At 34.8% G+C, this 23121-nt stretch overlaps 2 protein-coding genes across 2 annotated transcripts in view; one reads left to right on the top strand and one right to left on the bottom strand.

Moving 5' to 3' along the window:
• LOC141396718 (general odorant-binding protein 28a-like) overlaps window positions 1-23121 on the bottom strand; it is a 67868-nt gene that overhangs the window by 34954 nt on the left and 9793 nt on the right. The window lies entirely within an intron of this gene.
• On the top strand, window positions 1345-8309 carry LOC141397893 (general odorant-binding protein 28a-like). Its single transcript, XM_073974752.1, has 3 exons — window positions 1345-1528; window positions 4849-4937; window positions 7984-8309. Exons 1-3 carry the CDS (start codon window positions 1387-1389, stop codon window positions 8197-8199), a joined length of 447 nt encoding a protein of 148 aa, XP_073830853.1. The 5' UTR covers window positions 1345-1386; the 3' UTR covers window positions 8200-8309.

The raw sequence follows: 23121 nt of genomic DNA, 5'->3' as shown, positions 1-23121 counted from the left end.
TTTCAGGCTGTTTTCTCAAGAAGTATGGGCTTGCCCTTAAAAAACTATTGCCGTCGTAATGGAGGAAGCGAATGCAAGTTGCCTCAACAAAAATCAATGTGATTGGAGAGCAGGTCTTAAAGTAAACTTATCCGAAATTTTGTGTGGGAGGTACCCGAATGAGAGGACAAATATAAACGGATTTCGTCCAAACATACTTGGGATCTAAAACCATTATTTCGATGTAAGTGTATATAACCTCATATAACCTTAACATAAATGCTGAGAGTATGACGAGATAGACCCATAGTTCCTTTAAGTAATATACATAGAATTACTATCTTTACGCATTTCCGTCTGGCTGTCTGTCCATGAATTTTTGTAAACAAAGTACAGGCTGTTCGGGTATAGCTCCCATATATTTTTTCGGCCTATTTCATGTATTTGATGCCCCGAACACGTTAGGTCCATCACATTTGGAATATGTGAAGGAATTTCATCCAGAAATAAATTTGACAAATTATATTGAAATCGGTTCAGATTTGGATATAGCTCCCATATATATTTTCATGTATTTGACTCTTTGTACGGTGACCAATAAAAATGGCTGGTGGGCGCGATTAGGGATGAATGACATTGTCCCAACCTTGGCACATCGTAATATATAGCTTCGTTCCCGTACTTTTTAATAGTAAAACTCGTAAAAGAGAGAACTGCAAAAAATTTGTTCTCACACACAAGTTTTTTGAAATAGTTCGGGAACGGAAAAATGGAAAATACGTCAAAAAAACTGGAAAAAATGTCAAAGTCGGCGTATCAGCCAATCAGACGCCGGCAACCATGTTACTATTTTTTTACTCGCCCAAATTTGTCGTGTAAAAAGTTTTTAAAGAGAGCGTCATTCAGCGCCATTTTTGTTTAAAGAGAAGTGAACATTTTACAACTTTTTTGTGTACGGGAACGCTTTTTCGAGTAAAATGTGTAAAAGTCGTAAAAATTGTAAAAAGTTTTTAGTTCTGGAACATAGCTTATCTCTCAAAGTTAAATCAAATGACGAAAACTTTTCCCGTACCCAAACTCTTTCCGGTACGCATATCAAAACTTAAATGCATTTGGTGCAAAAAAGTGTCATAACCCTAGTATGCATATCCAAATGCAAAATTTATATTATAATTTAATTAGTTTTAATAATAATTTCCAAATATAATTTTACAAATTTTATTGCATTGTCACTGATCTATGACTAATTGAAAATTTAATAAGTATCTGTGTTTTTGCCAGTGGCCTATAATTTCACAGATAAAAATTTCATATTTATCTATTATAAATAGACACCGAAAATTTGAAAATGTATTGAGACTAAATTGAATTTCAAAGCAAAACACAATATACGTTAACCGAATAAAAATGACAAAGTATTTTTTGACATTCGCAATTCTGTGTGTTTGCGGAGTTGTTTTAGTTCGTGGTGCAATCGATAAGAAGGCTATGATTGAAGATTTTATGTCCAAAGGAGAAGCGTGCAGTACCGAAGTAGGAGCAAGTAAAGGTAAGTGGTCTGTTCCAGAACTGCAAGAATCTACTAATTTTTACTTTTTTTTCGATAACATAAAGCAAGGCATATTTATAGAAGGTAGAAGTGACAATCAGCTGTATTCTTACTTTTTTTGTAAATTTAATTTTCAAAATGTAATAGGGTCTACTCAAGAAATTTGAAACATCGAAATTTGTTACCGTAAAATACTGCTTCTCTTCCTAAACGTGTAATAAAAATTACCTACAACAGTTCTGAATGCTTTATATTTACATTGTAATTCAAATTTGTTCTATTATGGAGGATTTTCAAAATGTATTTATGTTTTTCCTGAGAAAATTTTTGGAACGACCCTATTATTCAATATTTTCTTTGACAATTAATTTTCAAAAACAACCATGTTGTTTTTGTAAATTTGTTAGTTGTTGTAATTCATGCATATACCTTCTATAAATTTACCTTGACATAAAGGACAAAATGTTATCGTAGTAAAAAATAGTAGCTTCTTGCAGGTTTTGGAACAGAACCAAGGTCATAATGCCATATAGAACAGAGCGTTATTTAGCAACATTTTTAAAGAGATGTGGAAGTTTTGCTACTTTTTTGAGTACGGGAGCACTTTTCTAGTAAAAAAAAAAAATGAATATGTTGAATATGTTATGCCAAAATTTTCTTAGTGTTGTTGAGGTGATTACAACAAAAACAGCTGGTATCATACCACTATCTGGTAATTGTGCCATGCATTTAATTCATAATTGGTCTGCTCCAGAACTGTAAAGCGGGGCACACACGATCAGTTTTGACTGTCAGTTATGCTCAAATAATCGGTTGCTTGTCAGTGTGGCCGCTCACTTTTGTCAGTCATCAGACAACCACAAGATATTTTGTGGTTGCTGGACTGTTTGACAGTAATCGATAATTCGGAAAAATCGACAGTCAAAACTGATCGTGTGTACTAGAGCTGGCAATCCTTCGATATTCCCAACATTAGATATTTTCGATATAATGTTTTAAAATATCGATTGCTACCGATATTATCGTTAAGTTGTCATCGCCCTTAATTTGGAGATGAAAATGGCGGAAATGTCAATGATTTTCTTGAAATTATGCAAAAATAGTTCACAGAAATGTAAAGCAGAATAAACAACAGCTTTTATTTTATAAAAAATTTAAAAAAATACATTTTATTTTACCGAAAAATGTGTACGTGTGACTACGGACTAAAGGGCTGCCTACATAAGCTGCCTTGCCTGGTTGCCTTGCTTTTCTGCTTCATTTCTGACATAATAAAAATAAAAGAATAAAGAAGGCCGAGCAAATATCGAACTGGGTTGCCCTTTTCTTTTTTATTCTTTTATCAGAAGCAAGCAAGGTAAGCTGGCGAGGCAGCTTTTGTACGCTGGCCTTTACTTTCTTACACACACATAACCGAAAAGCAGCGAAATTTCTATTTATTTCAATGGATTTCAGATTTCGATTTTTGGCGTAGCGAATGCCACCAGGATAGGTAGGCACTCACCACAGTGTTAAACAACCAGTATATAATCGATGGGTTTAGTCCCCAGCTCTTCCCGATAGATTTCTTGTACGAATAGAGTGCTATTAATCCTCTCCTCGCCCTCTCCTCCACGTTCCTTTTCCATCGTAGTTTACAGCCCAGGATTGTACCTACAAAAGTATTTAGCTTCGGGCGAGAGCTGAAGTTGCACTCCATCCAGTATTGGTAGCACAAAATCGCCGTGCTTACCCTGCGTTTACATATGACAGGACAGTTCAGTTTATGTATTGATTGTCAAGAACCCAAAACTTGCCTGTGCCACGTAGGCGTCCAGACAACTGCAAAAACAGTTGTAAAATTATGAATAAAAATCGTCGATTTCTTTTTGTGTTCCGTTCACATATTTTGTTTTTGTTCATGTTGTTTTGTTTTCAACGCATCTGAATTATTGTATCACTTCTTTTTCACAAAAATGTCAAACATTTGTTAACCCGACTGTCTGTGAGAATATGATGGACAGCTAGAAGACAACCGACAAATGTATGTATGTGTTAGTAAATCAGAGTTGTATTTGAAGACAAACTATCTGGTGTAAACGCCTAGTTACGTTTTCTGGTGAACCTGTAATGTCTTTGTTGGATTAATTTCAAAGCCGTTTGCTTTGGCCCAACGAGACAGCATTGATAAGTCTCCAATTCCGTCAATATGTTGTTGATTACAATTAGTCACAGCAACAGTGATAGCACTCCACACTGAGGTGCACCTAGTTACTGTTTTCCTAATTTACGTCTCCCCAATGTTTGAATTTATGATTCTACTTTCTAGCTTTCTAGAAAACCGTCCAAAGTAAAGTTTGAACTTTTCAAGTTTCTTTCTCCACCTCGAGAAGTTCAGATTCTACAGATTTGACTTTAATATAGGAATGTTGTCAGTTGCTTAAAGAGGCGGTGTCTACATGACTCCTAATGTCGAGGTCCATCAATCTTTCGAGACTCTTGGGTAGAAAGAAGGATAGGCTAATGGGTCTGTAGTCTTTCGGTGTAGAGTGACTAGATTTCCACGCGTAAGGAATGTAATGCTAAGTTTACATTTACGAAATGCACTCGATTTCAACTGTCAATTTTATAGCTCAAACGTAAAATGAAATCTCATCTGGATTTCATTTGACGTTTAACCTATGGATTTGACAGTTGAAATCGAGTGGATTTCGTAAATGTAAACCAAGCATAAGTCACTTTCACCATTATCCACAAGCCGGGTGCACACGAGAAAGATATACAAGCCCTATATGTAGATCTCCTCCAGGATTTGGTATATTAGCTGTAATACAAAATTAAGCATCGCTGGTGTTATACCAACTGGACCAGGTGATTTATAGGTTTTAAATGTGTTGACTGCCCACTTTATCTTGTTTCTGCTAACCACCCTTCCAATGACATCCAAATTCATATCTTTTAGGATTATGAAGTCGTCACACTCAGTGCTGATGGTATCCACGTCCTTGCAGCCTGGAAAATGGGTTCCTGCTAGGAGGCTTTGAGTCTCTATACCAGAGTCTGTTCACGTACCATCTGGTTTCTTGAAATGTACCAAAAGTTGCAAGTATTCTCACATGTAGTTTGTTTACCTTTTGCTAAATGTCAAACGCGCTTGGAAGGGACCAACCAATAAAAACAAATTTAAAAAACAAAAACGAAAATATGCTTTCCTAAAACCAGTAATTGCAGTAGTGGGAAACTCGATGGGCAAAAACGTTATAAAAAATGAATTACGCATTTTATTTATTTATCTGTTGCACCTTACTTATATGACGTTTTTGATTCTTTTCATATTTCAGCCGATCTTGGAGAAATAATAGGCAAAAAACCTGCATCTACAGCTGAGGGCAAATGTTTACGTGCCTGCATTATGAAGAAATATGAAGTGGTAAGTGAACTAGAGAGACTACTACTGCGAGGGGAATAAAGGCCTGCGTACATAAGCCGCTCGGCTTTCTTGCTTAATTCATTTCTGGTAAAAGACCAAAGACCAAGTTCGACCTAATTGAAATGTGGTTCTGACATTTCTTTATTGCTTTACCAGAAATGAATTAAGTAAGAAAGCCGAGCTCTGCCTGATTGCCTTGCTTGCCAAATTTGAAATACACGTGTTTCATTCACACACATTCTTTTTTCGACATACAGAAACAGGCTGTTAAGGCCTGCGTACATAAGCTACCTTGCCTGCTTACCTGGCTTACTTCTGATAAAAGAATAAAACAGAAAGGGCAACCCAGTTCGAAATTTCCTCGGCCTCCTTTATTCTTTTATTTTTATTATGTCAAAAATTAAACAGGAAAGCAAGGCAATCAGGCAGAGCAGCTTATGTACGCAGGCCTTAACAGCCTGTTTCTGTATGTCGAAAAAAGAATGTGTGTGAATGAAACACGTGTATTTCAAATTTGTTTTTTGTTGTGAAGCAAAAGCAAAGGTAAAATTATTTCGAAAAGTAAAGTTCGGGTGTGTTTCGTTAGCAGAAACTGGCTGTAAGAAAAGTTTGCGGCCTAATAATAGGTCTGTTTGATAACTTCGCAAGTAAAATGTACTTTCAAGTTCTTGTCAGTTCTCCTTTAAGCGGGGTACACACGATCAATTTTGACTGTCGATTTTTCGGAAATATCGGTAACTGTCAAACTGTCCAGCAACACCAAAATATTTTGTGGTTGTCTGACAAAAATGAAGGACCACACTGGCAAGCAACCGATTATTTGAGCAAAAATTGTTACAAATTTTATGGTAACCAGACAGACCTATATAAACGTTTTAATGCATTCGACCCAATCCGATTGAGACACATCCAAAACATGGTTTTTGAACACTTTTACAGTAACTTCTGGCGATTGCCGGTATTTTCCCGGCTCATACGCACAGTTCCATAATTCTTCACCTGGATCCTTCTTATAAACGTCTTTTGAAGCAATGCGATCGTATTTTTTTTCGAAATTTCTGGCACCGATTGGCACGGAATCCATCGAAAAAATACTATTTTTGCCACCAAGTGTTTATGCAATATCAAATGCTAGCTGGTGGAATAAATGCCCGAGGATGACTCTAGCTCACGGTATATAACATGGCGATCTTGCATTATCTGTTCATGCTCGGCTTAATTTTTTTCTGGCAAAACGGCCGGAGTGTGTCGCCCACGATTGAATTCATTAAACCAGCATTCATAGTGCTAGCCACGTCGAAAGTGGTGAAAAATTATCGGACTCTCGTCCGATTTTTTCACAAATAAATTCCATTTTTTTCAAAGCGATTTCTTCGATTCACTAAAAACAACACAACACATGGTCGTATGAAAAACTGTCCTGTTGTGAAATTCTGTAACTCATTGGTACAATTAAAATGCTTATAATTTCGGTAATAAACGAAAATTTTCTGTAAGTTAACAACCAAAATAAAGCTGTTGCTAAATCCTACCGATAGCAACAGTGCTAACAACTGCTCTGTTCCAGAACCTGCAAGAATCTACTATTTTTTACTACGATAACAATTTTTCCTTTATGTTATCGGAAAAAATAGTAGAAATTAGGTGTGTACGATAACCCAATAATTTGTACAAATTCGTACAAATTTTTACTGAATGCTGTTCGATAACAAAATTATCTAGCAAAAGAGAGCGAGTTTGGAGAGATTTTTGGAGAGTTTTGTGACTGAGAACTTGCAAATTTTTGCTGGGAAAATTTGTCCCGCAAAAATTTGCAAGTCTGATCAGCTGACTTTTAATCACATGTTCAATGTAAACAAATCGAAATGTTAACATTTTAGACCAAGAACATTTCACAATTGCACATTTTTTTAGATTCTAAAGCGTTGTGGATAGGATTAAAGCATTAAATAAGTAAAGTGCAATTTTAAAATTTATGTTTTTGTTCCGTTTGGTTTAAAATATCAAAAGAAACAAAAACAAATTTCATACTTTTTCGGAAACAGCTGACTTTCTTGCAAGTTTTTGCGAAATGCTGTTCGATAACTTTCTACAATTTTTCTTGCTTGAGAGAGTAAAATTCACTGAGAGAGGTTGCTGGAACTGACTGAGTAATTATTGCTGGGAAAGTTATCGTACACACCTATTAGTAGATTCTTGCAGTACTGGAACAGACCAAACTTTTATAATAACCCTGCGTTTACAAATGACAGGACAGTTGAGTTCATGTATTGGTTGTCAAAATCCCACAACTTGCCTGTGTGACGTAGGCGTCCCGACAACTGCAAAAACAGTTGTAAAATTTTGAATGAAAATCATAGACTTCTTTTTGTTTTCCGTTCACATATTTTGTTTTTGTTCATGTTCTTTTGTTTTCAACACATTTCAATTATTATCTCACTTATTTTTACAAAAATGCCAAAAATTTGTCTTCCTTACTGTCTGTGAAAAATGATGGACAGCTGAGAGACAAACGACAAATGTATGTATGTGTTAGTAAATCAGAGTTGTATTTGAAGACAAACTGTCTGGTGTAAACGCCTAGTAAGGGAAGAAAAACAACAATAGATTTTCCACTTATTCTGAAATGTATTAAGGTAGAAACACAATGACTTTTGTTGCTTGCTTCACACTCAAGTTCATGTAAATGAATAAAGGCCAGGTACTACCTAATTCAAATGCATTTCTTTATTCTTCTACACAAATTCAGGCTTGGATAAGCATGAATTTCTCATTGTGTTCTCACCTAATTGTGCTAAAGGTAGAAACACAATGAAATACGCCGCTTTATCACGCTCAGTTTCATGTAAAAGCCTAAAGGCCAAGTACTACCTAATTCAAATGAATTAGGCAGCATTTGAATTAGGTAGTACTTGGCCTTTAATCTTTTACATGCGACTGAGCGTAAAAAAGCGGCATATTTCATTCTGTTAACACCTTAAATGCTCGTTCTACGTTCTCCCATTTTATGATAAGTATTTGCAAACTTGTAATATTATTTTTCCAGATTGATGAAAATGGCAAACTGGTACCTGCGGTTGCTTTAAAGCATGCCGAAATGTATACCGAAGGAGACGAGGATAAGATGAAAATAGCTCATGAAGTTATTGATGCCTGTGCTAAATTAAGCGTATCCGAGGATCATTGTGAAGCAGCTGAAGAATACTGCAAATATTTACATGAACAAGCTATGTCCCACGGAGTTGAAGATATAGAGATCTAAATGGAAAACACGAAATCAATTGGTTATCGACTGGCACTGAACATGAATATCTGTCTGGACGAAAATAATATTTTTAATTTGTGCTCATTTTATTTTATTTTTCTTGAATAAATTATAATTTCTTCCTTTTTATTGCTATTTAATACAATGTTTTTTGAATACCTTGAAACGCTTTACTATAGTACGTTTACATATAACCGAATTTAATAGACCCACTGGGTTTCAAATGTCAATTCCATTTCGTACACGTCATGGTGGAATAAGAAGGTGTTACGTCAAATCATGTCAAACGTCAAATTTGCTCACAATTGGTCTGTTCCAGTACTGCAAGAATCTACTAATTCTTACTATTTTTTCCGATAACATAAAGGACAAATTTTTATCGTAGTAAAAAATAGTAGCTTCTTGCAGGTTCTGGAACAGAGCATCTTATGCATTACTGTGAATTGCTGGTTTACATTTTGTATGTGATTTTATTCAAAATAACGCATTTTGACAACTGGTATGAAGATCAGTTGTTTTTGGCGTTACACCTTATTATTGGTCTGTTCCTTTACTTTTGAAAATGGTAAAACCGGCAAAAGTAGTAAAAGTTGTAAACTGCTCCCATATGAATTGTATGGTGTCCGAAGTAAAGGAACGCTTTTCGAGTAAAAAGTTGTAAAACTTGAGGATTCTTGCACGTAAAGGAACAGAGCTTATTCCACCATGGTACACGTCAAAAAAAAATCCGCATAATACCCTGTTTCCACTTATAGTACGTTTAGACTATGGTGAATTTACCAAATCCAGTCGATTTAAGTTGTCATTTTCATACAATATACGTCAAATAAATCGAGATAATGCACTTAAACGTGCTATAAGTGTATAGTCTAATAGAACGGTTACACTAGAGTTTTTTGCCGGGTTAACCCACTTCGAGAGGATTTATTTGACGTTTGGGCTATGGAATTGACATTTTAAATCCAAACCCACTGGGTTAATCCGGTTAAGTGTAACCGGGGTATAATAGTATATATATACATATATAATTGTTCCACAAACATCCCAGGCGGGACAGGGGAGACTTCTCTCATATCAATGAGTGCACCCCGATTCATATTAGCTCAATGATATGGGACCTACTGTTTACCCACTTGTAGAGAAGTTGTACAAGGCTGAAATACTCAGAAAATGTCGCCAACATTACTGAGGGGTATTTTGCCACCGTTGAAAAGTGTTTGATGCTGACTGGCCGGGGAATCGAACCCACGACCTTTAGCGTGCAAGGCGGGTGTGCATACCATTGCACCACGGTGGCACCCGGGGTATAATAGTACGTTTATATAAAACAGGATTTAACAAACCCACTGGTTTTCAAATTTCAATTCCATTGCTTATATTTCAAATAAATCCTCATAAAGAAGGTTAACCCTACAAGAGGCTATAATATAAACATGGCCTTACAGGCGTTTTAACCGGATTAACCCAGTGAGTTTGGGTTTCAAATGTCACTTCCTTAGTGTAAACGTCAAATAAATCCTCATAAAGGAGGTAACCCGGCAAAAAGCTCTAGTACAAACGCCGTTTAAAGAAGGTTAACCACGTGGTATAAGAAAAGAGGTAGATCTAGATAAAAAAAAAAATAACTATAGAACCCTGAATTTTTCATATAACTTCACAATTAATAACCACAAAAACTACAAGTGGATTTTAAGCTGAAAACACATCCAACGTTTGAGTAAAGTTTTGTTTTGGGCGTTAAGAAAAAACAACAAAAGGGCGACGCCGACACCAAAGTACAGCGTTGATATGTTTGCCGGCATATATTTCAACAAGTGGATTTTAAGCTGAAAACACATCCAACGTTTGAGTAAAGTTTTGTTTTGGGAGCTCTTTCCTCTCCGCTCTCTCCCAAAAAACTCAATTTACTTTCCCGAGAAATTTGTGTGTCTAAACATAGACTTAATCACGCAACCACAAAATACTTTGTGGTTGATGGACGGTTGGACAGTTATCGATAATTGCAAAAAAATCGTCATTAAAAACTGACAATGTGTACTGTACTTAAAGTGGGGTACACACGATCAGTTTTGCTCAAATTATCGGCTGCTTGCCAGTGTGGCCGCTAATTTTTGTCAGTCGTCAGGCAACCACAAAATATTTTGTGGTTGCTGGACAGTTCGACATTTATCGATATTTCCAAAATCGACAGTCAAAACTGATCGTGTGTACTCCGCTTAAAGCTGGGTACACATTGTCAGTTTTGAATGTCGATATTTCGCAATTATCGATAAAGCCCTCGGCACATACGGTCCGTTTAGTGACACGTTGGGAAACGCGCTCGGCACATACGGTGCGTTGTGCGTCGCGGTACAACAACCGCATGAAAAAAGTGTAAGTGATGCCAAGTCTTTTGAAAAACAACAACGTGGCTGACGCATTAAAGTTAAACATAATTTAACTGCTTTGGGACAACGCGTGTCACTAAACGGACCGTATGTGCCGAGGGCTTAACTGTCAAACCGTCCAGTAACCACAAAACATCCCAGCAAAAAGTTTGCATCCGCGGATGCAGTTGAATCACTACAATTGTACAGTATCCCAGCAAAAAGTTTGCATCCGCGGATGCAGTTGAATCACTACATGTGTACAGTGCATTTGCCGTTGGAGTACATCTTTTCCTATGAATTCACTTATGAAATTTACAAGAGAGCGCGCAGCTAGGATGCACTCCATTTTGATTCCACAGCACACAGCTAGGATGCGCTCCATTTTCGTTCCAAATCACGGCTAAGAATGCAGTGCTTTGGATTGAATTTATATACATTCTTCTGATTGCATTTTTAATCAATCTAAAGATGCAATTAAAATGCAAGCAATTGCGAAATATCCCAAAATAAATAAAATGCATTTAATATTTGTGTAAAACAAGAACACAAAGAACTTTATTATATAAAAACAAATTAAAAAATCCATTAAATTCAATCACATTTCCTCCGTTCTCCATTTAATCCAAGCGCATCTGATTTTCTTTTATCATCCTGAAGTTGTTTTATGTTACCTTCCCATCACTAGTTCAGCTTTCGACATGGACTCCAACTCCATTCCATTAAAAATTTCCGTCTCGTGAATTACTACAAAAATGTTCGCAACATAAGTTGTTATTTCTTTATTTTTATTTATTTATTTAATTTAATTCTTCGAAATGTATACAATCTCGTTTATCTTTTGAAGAAATATGTAGGGATCAACCAACTCTTTTTGTTCTGTAGGGATCTCTACAGCAACTGCTTATAAAATGTATCGAACGGAGTGCATTTTTCATAACTCTGTTGGAGTATATCGAAAGATGTTGTGAAATCATAACTCCAATTGCACAACTTCCAAAATTTTTTGATGGGATATTTGCCGTTGGAGTACATCTTTTCCTATGAATTCACTTATGAATTTTACAAGAGAGCGCGCAGCTAGGATGCAGTCTATTTTGCTTCCACAGCACACAGCTAGGATGCACTCCGTTTTCGATCCAAATCACAGCTTTTGATGTAGTCGTTTGGATTGAATTTAAAGGCACTCTTCGGATTGAATTTTTAGTCAGTCTAAAGATGCAATAAAAATGCAAGCCACTGCGAAATATCCCAGAATAAATAAAATGCATTTATTATTTGTGTAAAACAATAATACAAAGAAAAGAACTTTATTATATAAACACAAATTAAAAAAGTTTCCATTAAATTCAGTCACAATTGAGTGCACTTCTACTTCCTCCTAAAGGTTTCTTATGTTGCCTTCCCATCACTAGTTCAGTTTCGACTCCAACTCCACTCCATTAAAAATTTTCGTCGCGTAAATTACCACAAAAATGTTCACAACTTTAGTTTGTATTTTTTACAAACATACATATTCTTCGAAATACATTCACACTTGTTTCTCTTTTGAAGAAATTATGTCCGCATCGACGGACTGTTTTTGTTTTCTAGGGATCTCTAAAGCAACTGCTTATAAAATGTATCGAACGGAGTGAATTTTTCATAACTCTGTTGGACTACATCGAAAGATGTTGTAAAATCATAACTCCAATTGCACAACTTCCAATTTTTTTGCTGGGATTTTGCGGTTGCATGGTGAAGAACTAAAATGAACGGCAACACTAGCAAGCAACAACAAAGCTGTCATTCAAAACTGACAATGTGTACCCACCCAGCAAAAAGTTTGCATCCGCGGATGCAGTTGAATCACTACAAGTGTACAGTACATTTGCCGTTGGAGTTCATCTTTTCCTATGAATTCACTTATGAATTTTACAAGAGAGCTTGCAGCTAAGATGCACTCTATTTTGCTTCCACAGCACACAGCTAGGATGCACTCCGTTTTCGATCCAAATCACAGCTTTTGATGTAGTCGTTTGGATTGAATTTAAAGGCACTCTTCGGATTGTGTTTTTAATCAATCTAAAGATGCAATTAGAATGCAAGCCTTTGCGAAATATCCCAACACAAATAAAATGCATTTATTATTTGTATAAAACAAGAACACAGCACACAGTACATCCTAGTACTCCATTTTCGATCCAAATAACAACTTTTTATGTAGAATTTTGGATTGAATTAAAAGGCACTCTTCGGATTGTGTTTTTAATCAATCCAAAGATGCAGTTAAAATGCAAGCTATTGCGAAGTATCCCAGAATAAATAAAATGCATTTATTATTTGTGTAAAAGAAGAATACAAAGATCTTTATTAAACACAAATTAAAAAAGTTTACATTAAATTCAATCACATTTGAGCTTACTTTCTCCGTTCTCCAATTAATCCATGCGCTTCATCATACTAAAGGTTTTTTTATGTTGACTTCCCGTCACTAGTTCAGCTTTCGACATGGACTCCAACTACACTTCACTCCATTAACAATTTCCGTCTCGTGAATTACAGCAAAAATGTTCGCAACTTCAGTTTTTTTTTTTTTTTTTTGACCATGTAATTTCAGAGTGTTACTCGTTGGCCTACCCTAAGGTGTTGATAAGGGTTTAAAGCCATGACAAATTATGTAAACTTAGTTTACTTATTTTAAAATTTTTGATATAATAAATCGCATTATAGCTCAATTTTAGCAGCATTGCAAAACTTCACGATTGCCTTCAAGCCATCTAAGCCTTTTGTATTGGCGAGATCTTCTACAGAGAAGAAATCATACAGCATTGGAAATGATCTCCTTATAAAATCATACTTTCTACAGCTGAAGATGATATGCGAAGCAGTATCTTCTAAATCACAAACATTACACTGATTAGTGTCGACTATATTCATTCTGAATAGCGTACTATTGCAGAAACAAACTTCAGTTTTTATTTCTTTATTTTATAACAAATTCTCCGAAATGTATACACTCTTGTTTGTCTTTTGAAGAAATGTGTAGGGATCAACCAACTGGTTTTTTCTGTAGGGATTTCTACAGCAACTGCTTATAAAATGTATGTTGCGGAGTGCATTTTTCATAACTCTGTTGGACTACATCGAAAGATGTTGTGAAATCATACTCCAATTGCACAACTTCCAAAATTTTTTGCTGGGTATGAACTTACTTTCTCACACACACAAACCCGAAAAGTAGCGAAATTTCTATTTATTTCAATGAATTTTAGGTTGGGGCTTTTTGTTCCGATAATATCGATAGGAAAAACTATCTATCGATATTTAATTTTTAAAACAGAATCGATTTTACCGATAGTTCCATTGATTTTTTGCCAGCTCTATTTTAAACATATCACAATAATCAAGGTAGAAGGACATTTTATATATTTATTTATATGTTTGATGTATATTAGGGATATATATTTTTTTGAAAAACAAATTTATTCATCAGAAAAAATAACTATTTCCCATAAAGACTCCTTCATATCATTGACATGTAACCTCCTCCAGGTCCGAACGACATGCCGCACACTAAAACACCGCTTATAGAGGCTGTACAATATTTGTTAATATGTGTGGTATTTTGTTAAACTTGAAAAGAATAAAGCCCTAATAAACATGTGATTTTATGTTTTCGAAAGCAAATGATTGAAACAGCTTCTCCTTTTTCAATGAATTTCCAGCGACCTCAAACAAATTTGCAAGAATTATACTTTCTGCGTGAAATAATACATTTAGTGGAATGATATGGAAACATTCAAATTGAAAATCTAACCAGTTTTCATTCATGTTTTCCAAAATATTGAATCAAATGTTAGCTCAAGAAGTATGGACTGTTAGCTCAAGAAGTATGGACTTGCCCCTGAAAAAATTTTACCATCGTAATTGAGGTAGCGAATGCAAGTTGCTTCAACAAAAATCAACGTGATTCGATTGCAGGTCTTAAAGTGAATTTATCCGAAATTTTGTAACCTCCTCCAGGTCCGAACGACATGCCGCACACTAAAACACCGCTTATAGAGGCTGTACAATATTTGTTAATATGTGTGGTATTTTGTTAAACTTGAAAAGAATAAAGCCCTAATAAACATGTGATTTTATGTTTTCGAAAGCAAATGATTGAAACAGCTTCTCCTTTTTCAATGAATTTCCAGCGACCTCAAACAAATTTGCAAGAATTATACTTTCTGCGTGAAATAATACATTTAGTGGAATGATATGGAAACATTCAAATTGAAAATCTAACGAGTTTTCATTCATGTTTTCCAAAATATTGAATCAAATGTGAAAAAATATTAGTTTTTTAAATTCCAATAATTTATAGACATTTCCTTAGTTTGTTTGGATTTATATTTGACACAAATGCTTGGTTTACATTTACGAAATCCACTCGATTTCAACTGTCAAATCCATAGGTTAAACGTCAAATGAAATCCAGATGAGATTTCATTTGACGTTTGAGCTATGAAACTGACAGTTGAAATCGAGTGGATTTCGTAAATGTAAACTTAGCATAACGCAAACAAAAACAAATTCCTATGTGGTTGTTGTTGAGTTGTATTTGTTGTAGTTCTTACCCAGCAAAAAATTTTGGAATTTGTGCAATTGGAGTTATCATTTCACAACATCTTTTGATGTAGTCCAACAGAATTATGAAAAATTCACTCCGTTCGATACATTTTATAAGCAGTTGCTGTAGAGATCCCTACAGAAAAAAAACAATTGGTTGATGCCTACACATTTCTTCAAAAGATAAACAAGAATGTATACATTTCGAAGAATTTGTTATAAAATAAAGAAATAACAACTTAAGCTGCGAACATTAGGATGTTGAAAGAAAATCAGATGCGCTGGGATTAAATCGAGAACGGAGGAAGTAAGCTCAAATGTGATTGAATTTAATGGAAACTTTTTTTAATTTGTGTTTATATAATAAAGTTCTTTGTGTTGTTGTTTTACACAAATAATAAATGCATTTTATTTATTTTGGGATATTTTGCAATGGCTTGCATTCTAATTGCATCTTTAGACTGATTAAAAATGCAATCCGAAGAGTGCCTTTAAATCCAATCCAAAACACTACGTCAAAAGCTGTGATTTGGATCGAAAATAGAGTGCTTCCTACGCTTGGTTTACATTCGGCGTCCTTTCGTGATTTCGAAGGCGTTTCGTGATTTCGCGCGGAATCAAGCAAAATTTATCATGATTTCGCATACAAAAATGAAATCATCTCATTTCGTGATTTCAGCGAAATCAACATCGAAATTACAGTACTCACACAGTACAACCCTGTTTTTGCCTAAAAAAAGTACCAAAAGTTACAACACTTCACGTATCACAATAAACAAGGTAGATGGTCAGTTGCTGCAACAAAAAACTTTAGTATCAAAAATGTGTAAACAATAGCCCTGTTCCTTTACGTGCAAGAATCTTCAAGTTTTGCCACTTTTTACTCGAGAAGCGTTCCTTTACTTCAGACACCATACAATTCATATGGGGTAGTTTGCAACTTTCACTACTTTTGCCGGATTTACTATTTTCAAAAGTAAAGGAACAAACCAAATGTGAAAAAATATTAAATTAATTTGTTACAAGGATATTTTCCATTGTGTTCCCGTACTTTTTAATGGTAATGTTAGAAAAACGAGCGAATTGTCAAAAATTTCTTTCCCATACAAATTTCCTAAAAAAAAGGGAATGAAAAAATGACGGAAATTGCATAAATCCAGCAGAAATGTCAAAATCAACGTATCAGCTATCGTATTTAGATGCAAATGAACATGTTGATAGTTTCTACTAGGCCAAAATTGTATGGCAGGAAACAGGTGAAGAGGGAGTTATTCGGCGCTATTTTTGTTTAAAGAGAAGTGGAAGTCTTCTAGATTTCGGAGTTCGGGAACGCATTTTAGCTCTAAACGGGAAGACTACTACAAGTAGTAATATTTTGCAGGTTCTGAACACAACTTTTATCTATCAAAATTTATTATGAGGTCTGTTCCAGAACATAAAGAAAAAATTGTTATCGTAGTAAAAAATTGTAAATTCTTGCAAAATCTGGAACAGAGCAATGATGTCTCAACGATAAAATCATTTATTTTTTCATTTGTTAGTACGATAAGCAATTAATACGACATATAGATAATTTTACGATAATTTTCGAAATAAAGTTGTAAAGTTCTATATTGTCGTATATTTTTGATGACTAATTCAATTTACAACAACTTGTTTTGAAAATTAATGTTCGATCAGCTGCGTATATGCATCTACCTTGATTATTGTAACATGTTTGAAATCAACAAAAAAAATAAGTGTAAACACCGGGTGTATTTCAGGATTTCGTGAAATCCAGTGGATTTTGGAGCGCAAATGTAAACTTGGCATTATGCGTTAAAAATATACGACAATATAGAACTTTACAAGTTTATTTCGAAAATTATCAGTTAAATGATCTATATATCGTATTAATTGTTTATCGTACTAGCAAATCAAAAAATAACAAGTAAAAAAGTATCAGTCAGCTTTGCTGACAGAGATATACCCTCAGCCTGTGTATATTGAAACAATTAGGGGGTTTTAAAAATTGTGGATGTATGAACCGACAAAAATGTTGATTAGTATTATAGGCCGTTTACATATAACAGGGTTAACCCAGTGGGTCTGGGTTTCAAATGTCATTTCCATTGTGTATACTTCAAATAAATCCTCATAAAGAAGGTTAACCCTGCAAAAAACTATAATCTAAACGCCGTATTAAAGATCAAAAGTTTTGCGGAGGAGATACTTAATGGATCGACATTGACCATAATGGAAGTGGATCTCCAGCCACTACATATGGTACCATACGGGGTTTTTACACCCTTCGGGCTGTTAGCTCAAGAAGTATGGACTTGCCCCTGAAAAAATTTTACCATCGTAATTGAGGTAGCGAATGCAAGTTGCTTCAACAAAAATCAACGTGATTCGATTGCAGGTCTTAAAGTGAATTTATCCGAAATTTTGTGTGGGAGGTACCAGATGGAGTGGACAAATATAGTCCATATTTGAACCTGATCTATATCTGGTAGATATATTAGGATGTGTAACGTATGGACCAATTCGGCCACTCCCTTCAAGAGTTACCGTACAAACAATTTTTCCGAAAATTTTTTAATTTTTGTGGCGGGGGTACCTGAAGGAGTGGACCGATATGGCTTATCGTCGAACATAATTTATGTTTGGACAAAATATTACTAAGGCCAAATTTTGGATCGAATCGGCAGATCCGTTCGAGAGCTATCTTGCGCTCCAACCACCTTACACGGTGTCATAGGGTTATTTTGCAACTTTGGGGCTATTTTCTCAGGAAGTGTGGACTTGCCCCTGATGAAACTTGTACCGTCGTATAGGGAGCAGTGAATACAAGCTGCTAAAACAAAAATCAAAGCGATTCGAGAGCAGGTCCTAATCTGAACTTATCCCAAATTTTGTGTGGGAGGTTCCGGAAGGAGTGGACCGATTGAGCCCATATTGGAAACTCATCTAAGCCTGGTAGACTTTTCACGATTTGCAAAGTATGGACCATATCGGTTACTCCCTTCAACAGCTATCGTACGTACAAATTTTCCGAACATTTTCGAACTTTTGTGGGGGAGGTACCGGAAGGAGTGAACCGATATGACCCATCTTCGAACTTAAACTAAGTTTGAGCAAAATATTACGAAAGCCAAAATTTGAACCAAATCGGTTCATCCGTTCGAGAGTTATCGTGCGCTCCAGCCAGCAGGACAGACAGACTGACAGACAGACAGACGGACGTTGCTCAATCGACTCCAAATTGTCTGAAACACATTTCGTCCAAACATACTTGGGGTCTAAAACCATTATTTCGATGAGGCACATTTTCATCGTATCAAAGTGTATATACCCTCCTTAGCCTAAAGGCTGAGGGTATAAAAAATCATTTTATCGTTGAGATATCATAATAATGTTTGTTTTACATTTACGAAATCCACTCGATTTGAACTGTCACTTCCTTTGCGTATACGTCAAATGAAAACTCATCCGAAATCCATTCGATTTCATTTGACGTTTAAGCAACGGAATTGACAGTTGAAATCGAGTGGATTTCGTGAATGTAAACCAAGCATAAGTTTTGATTGATAAAAGTTGTGTTCCGGTCCTGCAAAAAGTGTGTCAACTTTTGGTTCTTTTTCAGGAAAAAAACAGGGTTGTATATCATGAGTACTGTGATTTCGTTGTTGATTTCGCTAAAATCGCGAAATGAGATGAATTAACTTTTGTATGTCCTCCCAGCAAAAAAATTTTGGAAGTTGTGCAATTGGAATTATGATTCACAACATCTTTCGATGTAGTCTAACAGAGTTATGAAAAATGCACTCCGTTCGATACATTTTATAAGCAGTTGCTGTAAAGATCCCTACGGAAAAAGCAATTGGTTGATTCCCTACATATTTCTTCAAAAGACAAACAAGAGTGTATACATTTCGGAGAATTTGTTATAAAATAAAGAAATAAAAACTTAAGTTGCTAACATTTTTGGGGTACTTCACGAGACGGAAATTTTTAATGGAGCGGAGTTGGAGTCCATGTCGAAAGCTGAACTAGTGATGGGAAGGCAACATAAAAAACCTTTTGGATGATGAAGCAAAATCAGATGCGCTTGGATTAAATTGAGGAATAAATAAAGGAAGTAAGCTCAAATGTTATTGTATTTAATGGAAACTTTTTTTAATTTGTGTTTATACAATAAATTTGTGTTAATATAATAAATATAATAAAGTTCTTTGAGTTCTTGTTTTACACAAATAATAAATGCATTTTACTTATTTTGGGATATTTCGCAATGGCTTGCATTTTTATTGCATATTTAGACCAAACCCGTTCGTGGGTATTGATTTGGTTACGAAGTTTTTCGGCAAATCACACACACGCGACCCGAACGCAAAGTAAGAGAGCAAATGTTTTGATTTTTTTACTTCAGTTTTGTACTGAATGTCATGCAAGCAGGTTGATGCCGCTTTATTTGTTTTTTTTTTTTTTTTTTTTGGTACACTGAAAAGATTTTGCAGTTGTACAGCAAATATGTGGAGGGAAGAATTTGAAAATGATTTTTTGTTTTGTATTAATATTTTTAATGACGCAGAATGCCTCGTCTGCAATGCAACAATAAAAAATGTACATATATCCATCTTACCTTAGGCGTCATTATAATACGCATACAAAATATCATTTAATGACGGGAAATGTGCGAAAAAAATAATATGAGTTGATAATTTTCACTGTGCGGTTGAAATCGATGTTGTTTAACAATTTTTATTTTTTTATCTAAATTTACCCGAATTTCGTTAATTTTATTTTATTATATTTAAGTTAAGACCCTAATGTACAAATATAAAAAGAACGAAATCGCAATCATTAATCAACTCTTAGCAATCGCAGTTTTAATAAAAGAAACTGAAGTGGATACTTTTGACTGTGATTCACTGCATATTATTTTTAATTTTAGTCATACAAAGCGAACGCGCCAACAATATATTTTTTCTATTTGAAAATTTTGCCTTTTTAGGCGAAGATCATTTCTAGTATTATTTTTTTTTTTAATTTATTAATCGAGCTTTTTTATGATCTATAATGCAAATGAAAAAGGAAAGCCAACGATTCGAACCCACACACCCACCACTATGTTTGGCTCTGAACGCTTACACGCCGTGACAACTTTTTTCCTGTGTTTTTCATTTCATACTCAATATGAAAATTATCACCCTGTTCTGTTCTGTCAGTGTAATTTTACCCACACATAAACAATTTAAGCGCTCGCTCTTCTTGGTCGGCTATGATTTAGACCATAGCCGACCAAGAAGAGCGAGCGCTTAAATTGTTTATGTGTGGGTAAAATTACACTGACAGAACAGGGTGATGATTTTCATATTAGCTTTGTTCCTTTACTTTTTTAATGGTAAGGGTGGTAAAAGAGAAAAGTGTCAAAGTTGCTCAAAATTGAACATTTTTACCAGAAAAGTAAAGGAACGGAAAAATGGTATATCTGGCAGCAATGTCAAAAAGAAACATAAAAAATCAATTTTCGTCTTTTATTTCACAGTTTTTAATTTAGTTTTCGACTTTTTCTTCTGTTTATCGTCTATTTGTGAAATAATCGTCAAATAAAAGTCGAAAAATCAGTTCTGCCATTTTTTACCTGCAGAAATTTTGCTGGTAGCCTGTGGTAGAAGAGAAAGCCATTTTCGATCTCTCTCCACTCTCACTCTCTTAAAAATTGCTTCCAGTTTTGCCACTTTTCGGGGTTAAGGAACGCTTTGCAGGTTAAAATGGTAACAAATGGGAAAAATGGTAACCTCAGGTAAGTAAAGGAATACAGCTATTGAGTATGAATTGAAAAACACAGGAAAAAAGTTGTCACGGCGTGTTAGCGTTCAGAGCCAAACATAGTGGTGGGTGTGTGGATTCGAATCGTCGGCTTTCCTTTTTCATTTGCTTATAGATCATAAAAAAGCTCGATTAATAAATTAAAAAAAAAAATAATACTAAAAATGATCTTCGCCTAAAAAGGCAAAATTTTCAAATAGAAAAAATATATTGTTGGCGCGTTCGCTTTGTATGACTAAAATTAAAAATAATATACAGTGAATCACAGTCAAAAGTATCCACTTCAGTTTCTTTTATTAAAACTGCGATTGCTAAGAGTTAATTAATGATAGCGATTTCGTTCTTTTTTATATTTTTACATTAGGGTCTTAACTTAAATATAATAAAATAAAATTAACGAAATTCGGGTAAATTTAGATAAAAAAATAAAAATTGTTAAACAACATCGATTTCTACCTCACAGTGAAAATTATCCACTCTAAAAGTTTTACGAAGCAAAAAGGATTTCTTAGGGTTTTAGCACTTGGTATGACATCCTTTGTTATCCTTTATAGCTTTTAGCCTTTTGGCAAATACATTTTTTTACATTTTTTACATTTTTCCAATGCAATAGGGCCTTTTTTCAAAAGTGCCATCAACAAAGTTGCATTGCAGACGAGGCATTCTGCGTCATTAGTTGTGTCTTTTTACTTTTTCAGTAATAATTATTCAGTAACATCTTTTCAGAGAGTAAGAGAGATTTTACTCTTTGATACGAAAATAGAGAAAAAAGTAAAAAGACAGCATTTAGTAAACTTTAGCAAGATAATGCTTAGTTTACATTCGTCGTCGTTTCGTGATTTCGAAGGCGTTTCGTGATTTCGCGCGGAATCAAGCTAAATTTATCATGATTTCGCATACAAAAATGAAATCATCTCATTTCGTGATTTCAGCGAAATCAACATCGAAATCACAGTACACATGATATACAACCCTGTTTTGCCTAAAAAAGTACCAACACTTTTCACGTATTACAATAAACAAGGTAGATGGTCAATTGCTGCAACAAAAAACTTTAGTATCAAAATTTGTAAACAATGTGAAACAAATATTAAATTACTTTCTCTTATGTTACACGCTAAAACTTTCATACGAAACTTTCCCATTATTTTGGCGTTCATAGATCGAGTTCCATACAAAAGTAATTTTATGAAATTACTGTAATGGGGAACTCGACCTAAGAACGCCAAAATAAAGGGAAAGTTTCGTATGAAAGTTTTAGCGTGTAACATAAGAGTTTGTTACAATGCTATTTTTAATTGTGTTCCCGTACTTTTTTAATGGTAGCGTTAGAAAAAAGATCCGTGCGGAGTTGTTTTTTTTTTCTCTTTTTTGTCTCCCATCGGACGCCTCCCCAGGTGGTGGATAGGGGAACGCTCAACATATGATGGGTACCGCAAAAATAAAATATGTGGGGCGAACCAAAAGAAAAAAGGAAAAAGCAGTGTCTGTTCCCATATTGGGCGACTGCAAACAGCGTCTGTACTCCAGTGGAGCGGCTGAATACCGAGAAGGAAAACTGTAAACCCTTCAGAAGGCAACGGGAAACCCATGGTACAATGAAGTAGAGGTAGGCCAGGTATGAAAATCACTGAGAAATGTTACCCTGCAGCCATGGCTTAAAACGTCAAATGGCATGGTAAAATAATAATGGTAGATGTACCTGCATAGCTATTCGTATTACAAAAACATATGGAACTTAGAGCTTCACTTTTTATATGTTAAAAGTGCCATATAGTGTAAAAACATTTCTTTAGCTAGGCTCCAGAATATTCTTGTTGGAAGTGTTCCAAAAATAGCAAAAGTTCTTCCCAAACTTATGACAATGAAAAAATGTCATTCACTTATTTTCTACTTGACAAGTTTGGCTAATCTGACATCGTGATTGCTGGCATCCGATTTGCTGATAAATGTCAGCAGAATTTTTACAAAAATTTTAATTTTTACATTCCCGTACTTTTAGAACAAATTTAAATTAATATCAATATTTGATAAATTGTTCATTCGTAAGTTTTGCTAAAAAATCAACAATTTTATTTTGCCACGCGAATACACATTATTTGTCCTTGTTGTCAATTTTAAGATATAGTGTTACAGCAGAATTTTT

Source organism: Musca autumnalis, unplaced genomic scaffold, assembly GCF_047663935.1.
Source record: "Musca autumnalis isolate F117 unplaced genomic scaffold, ASM4766393v1 scaffold_3, whole genome shotgun sequence".
NCBI lineage: Eukaryota > Metazoa > Arthropoda > Insecta > Diptera > Muscidae > Musca > Musca autumnalis.
Note: the sequence above shows the minus strand (reverse complement) of the source record. Positions and strands in the feature narration are given on the sequence as shown.

Bases quoted from the DNA above. Each gene is read 5' to 3' on its own strand.
- LOC141397893 (XM_073974752.1), top strand. From the start codon at position 1,387: ATGACAAAGTATTTTTTGACATTCGCAATTCTGTGTGTTTGCGGAGTT. The intron at 1,529-4,848 runs GTAAGTGGTCTG...TTCATATTTCAG, and splicing joins CGAAGTAGGAGCAAGTAAAG to CCGATCTTGGAGAAATAATA. The intron at 4,938-7,983 runs GTAAGTGAACTA...TTATTTTTCCAG, and splicing joins TTATGAAGAAATATGAAGTG to ATTGATGAAAATGGCAAACT.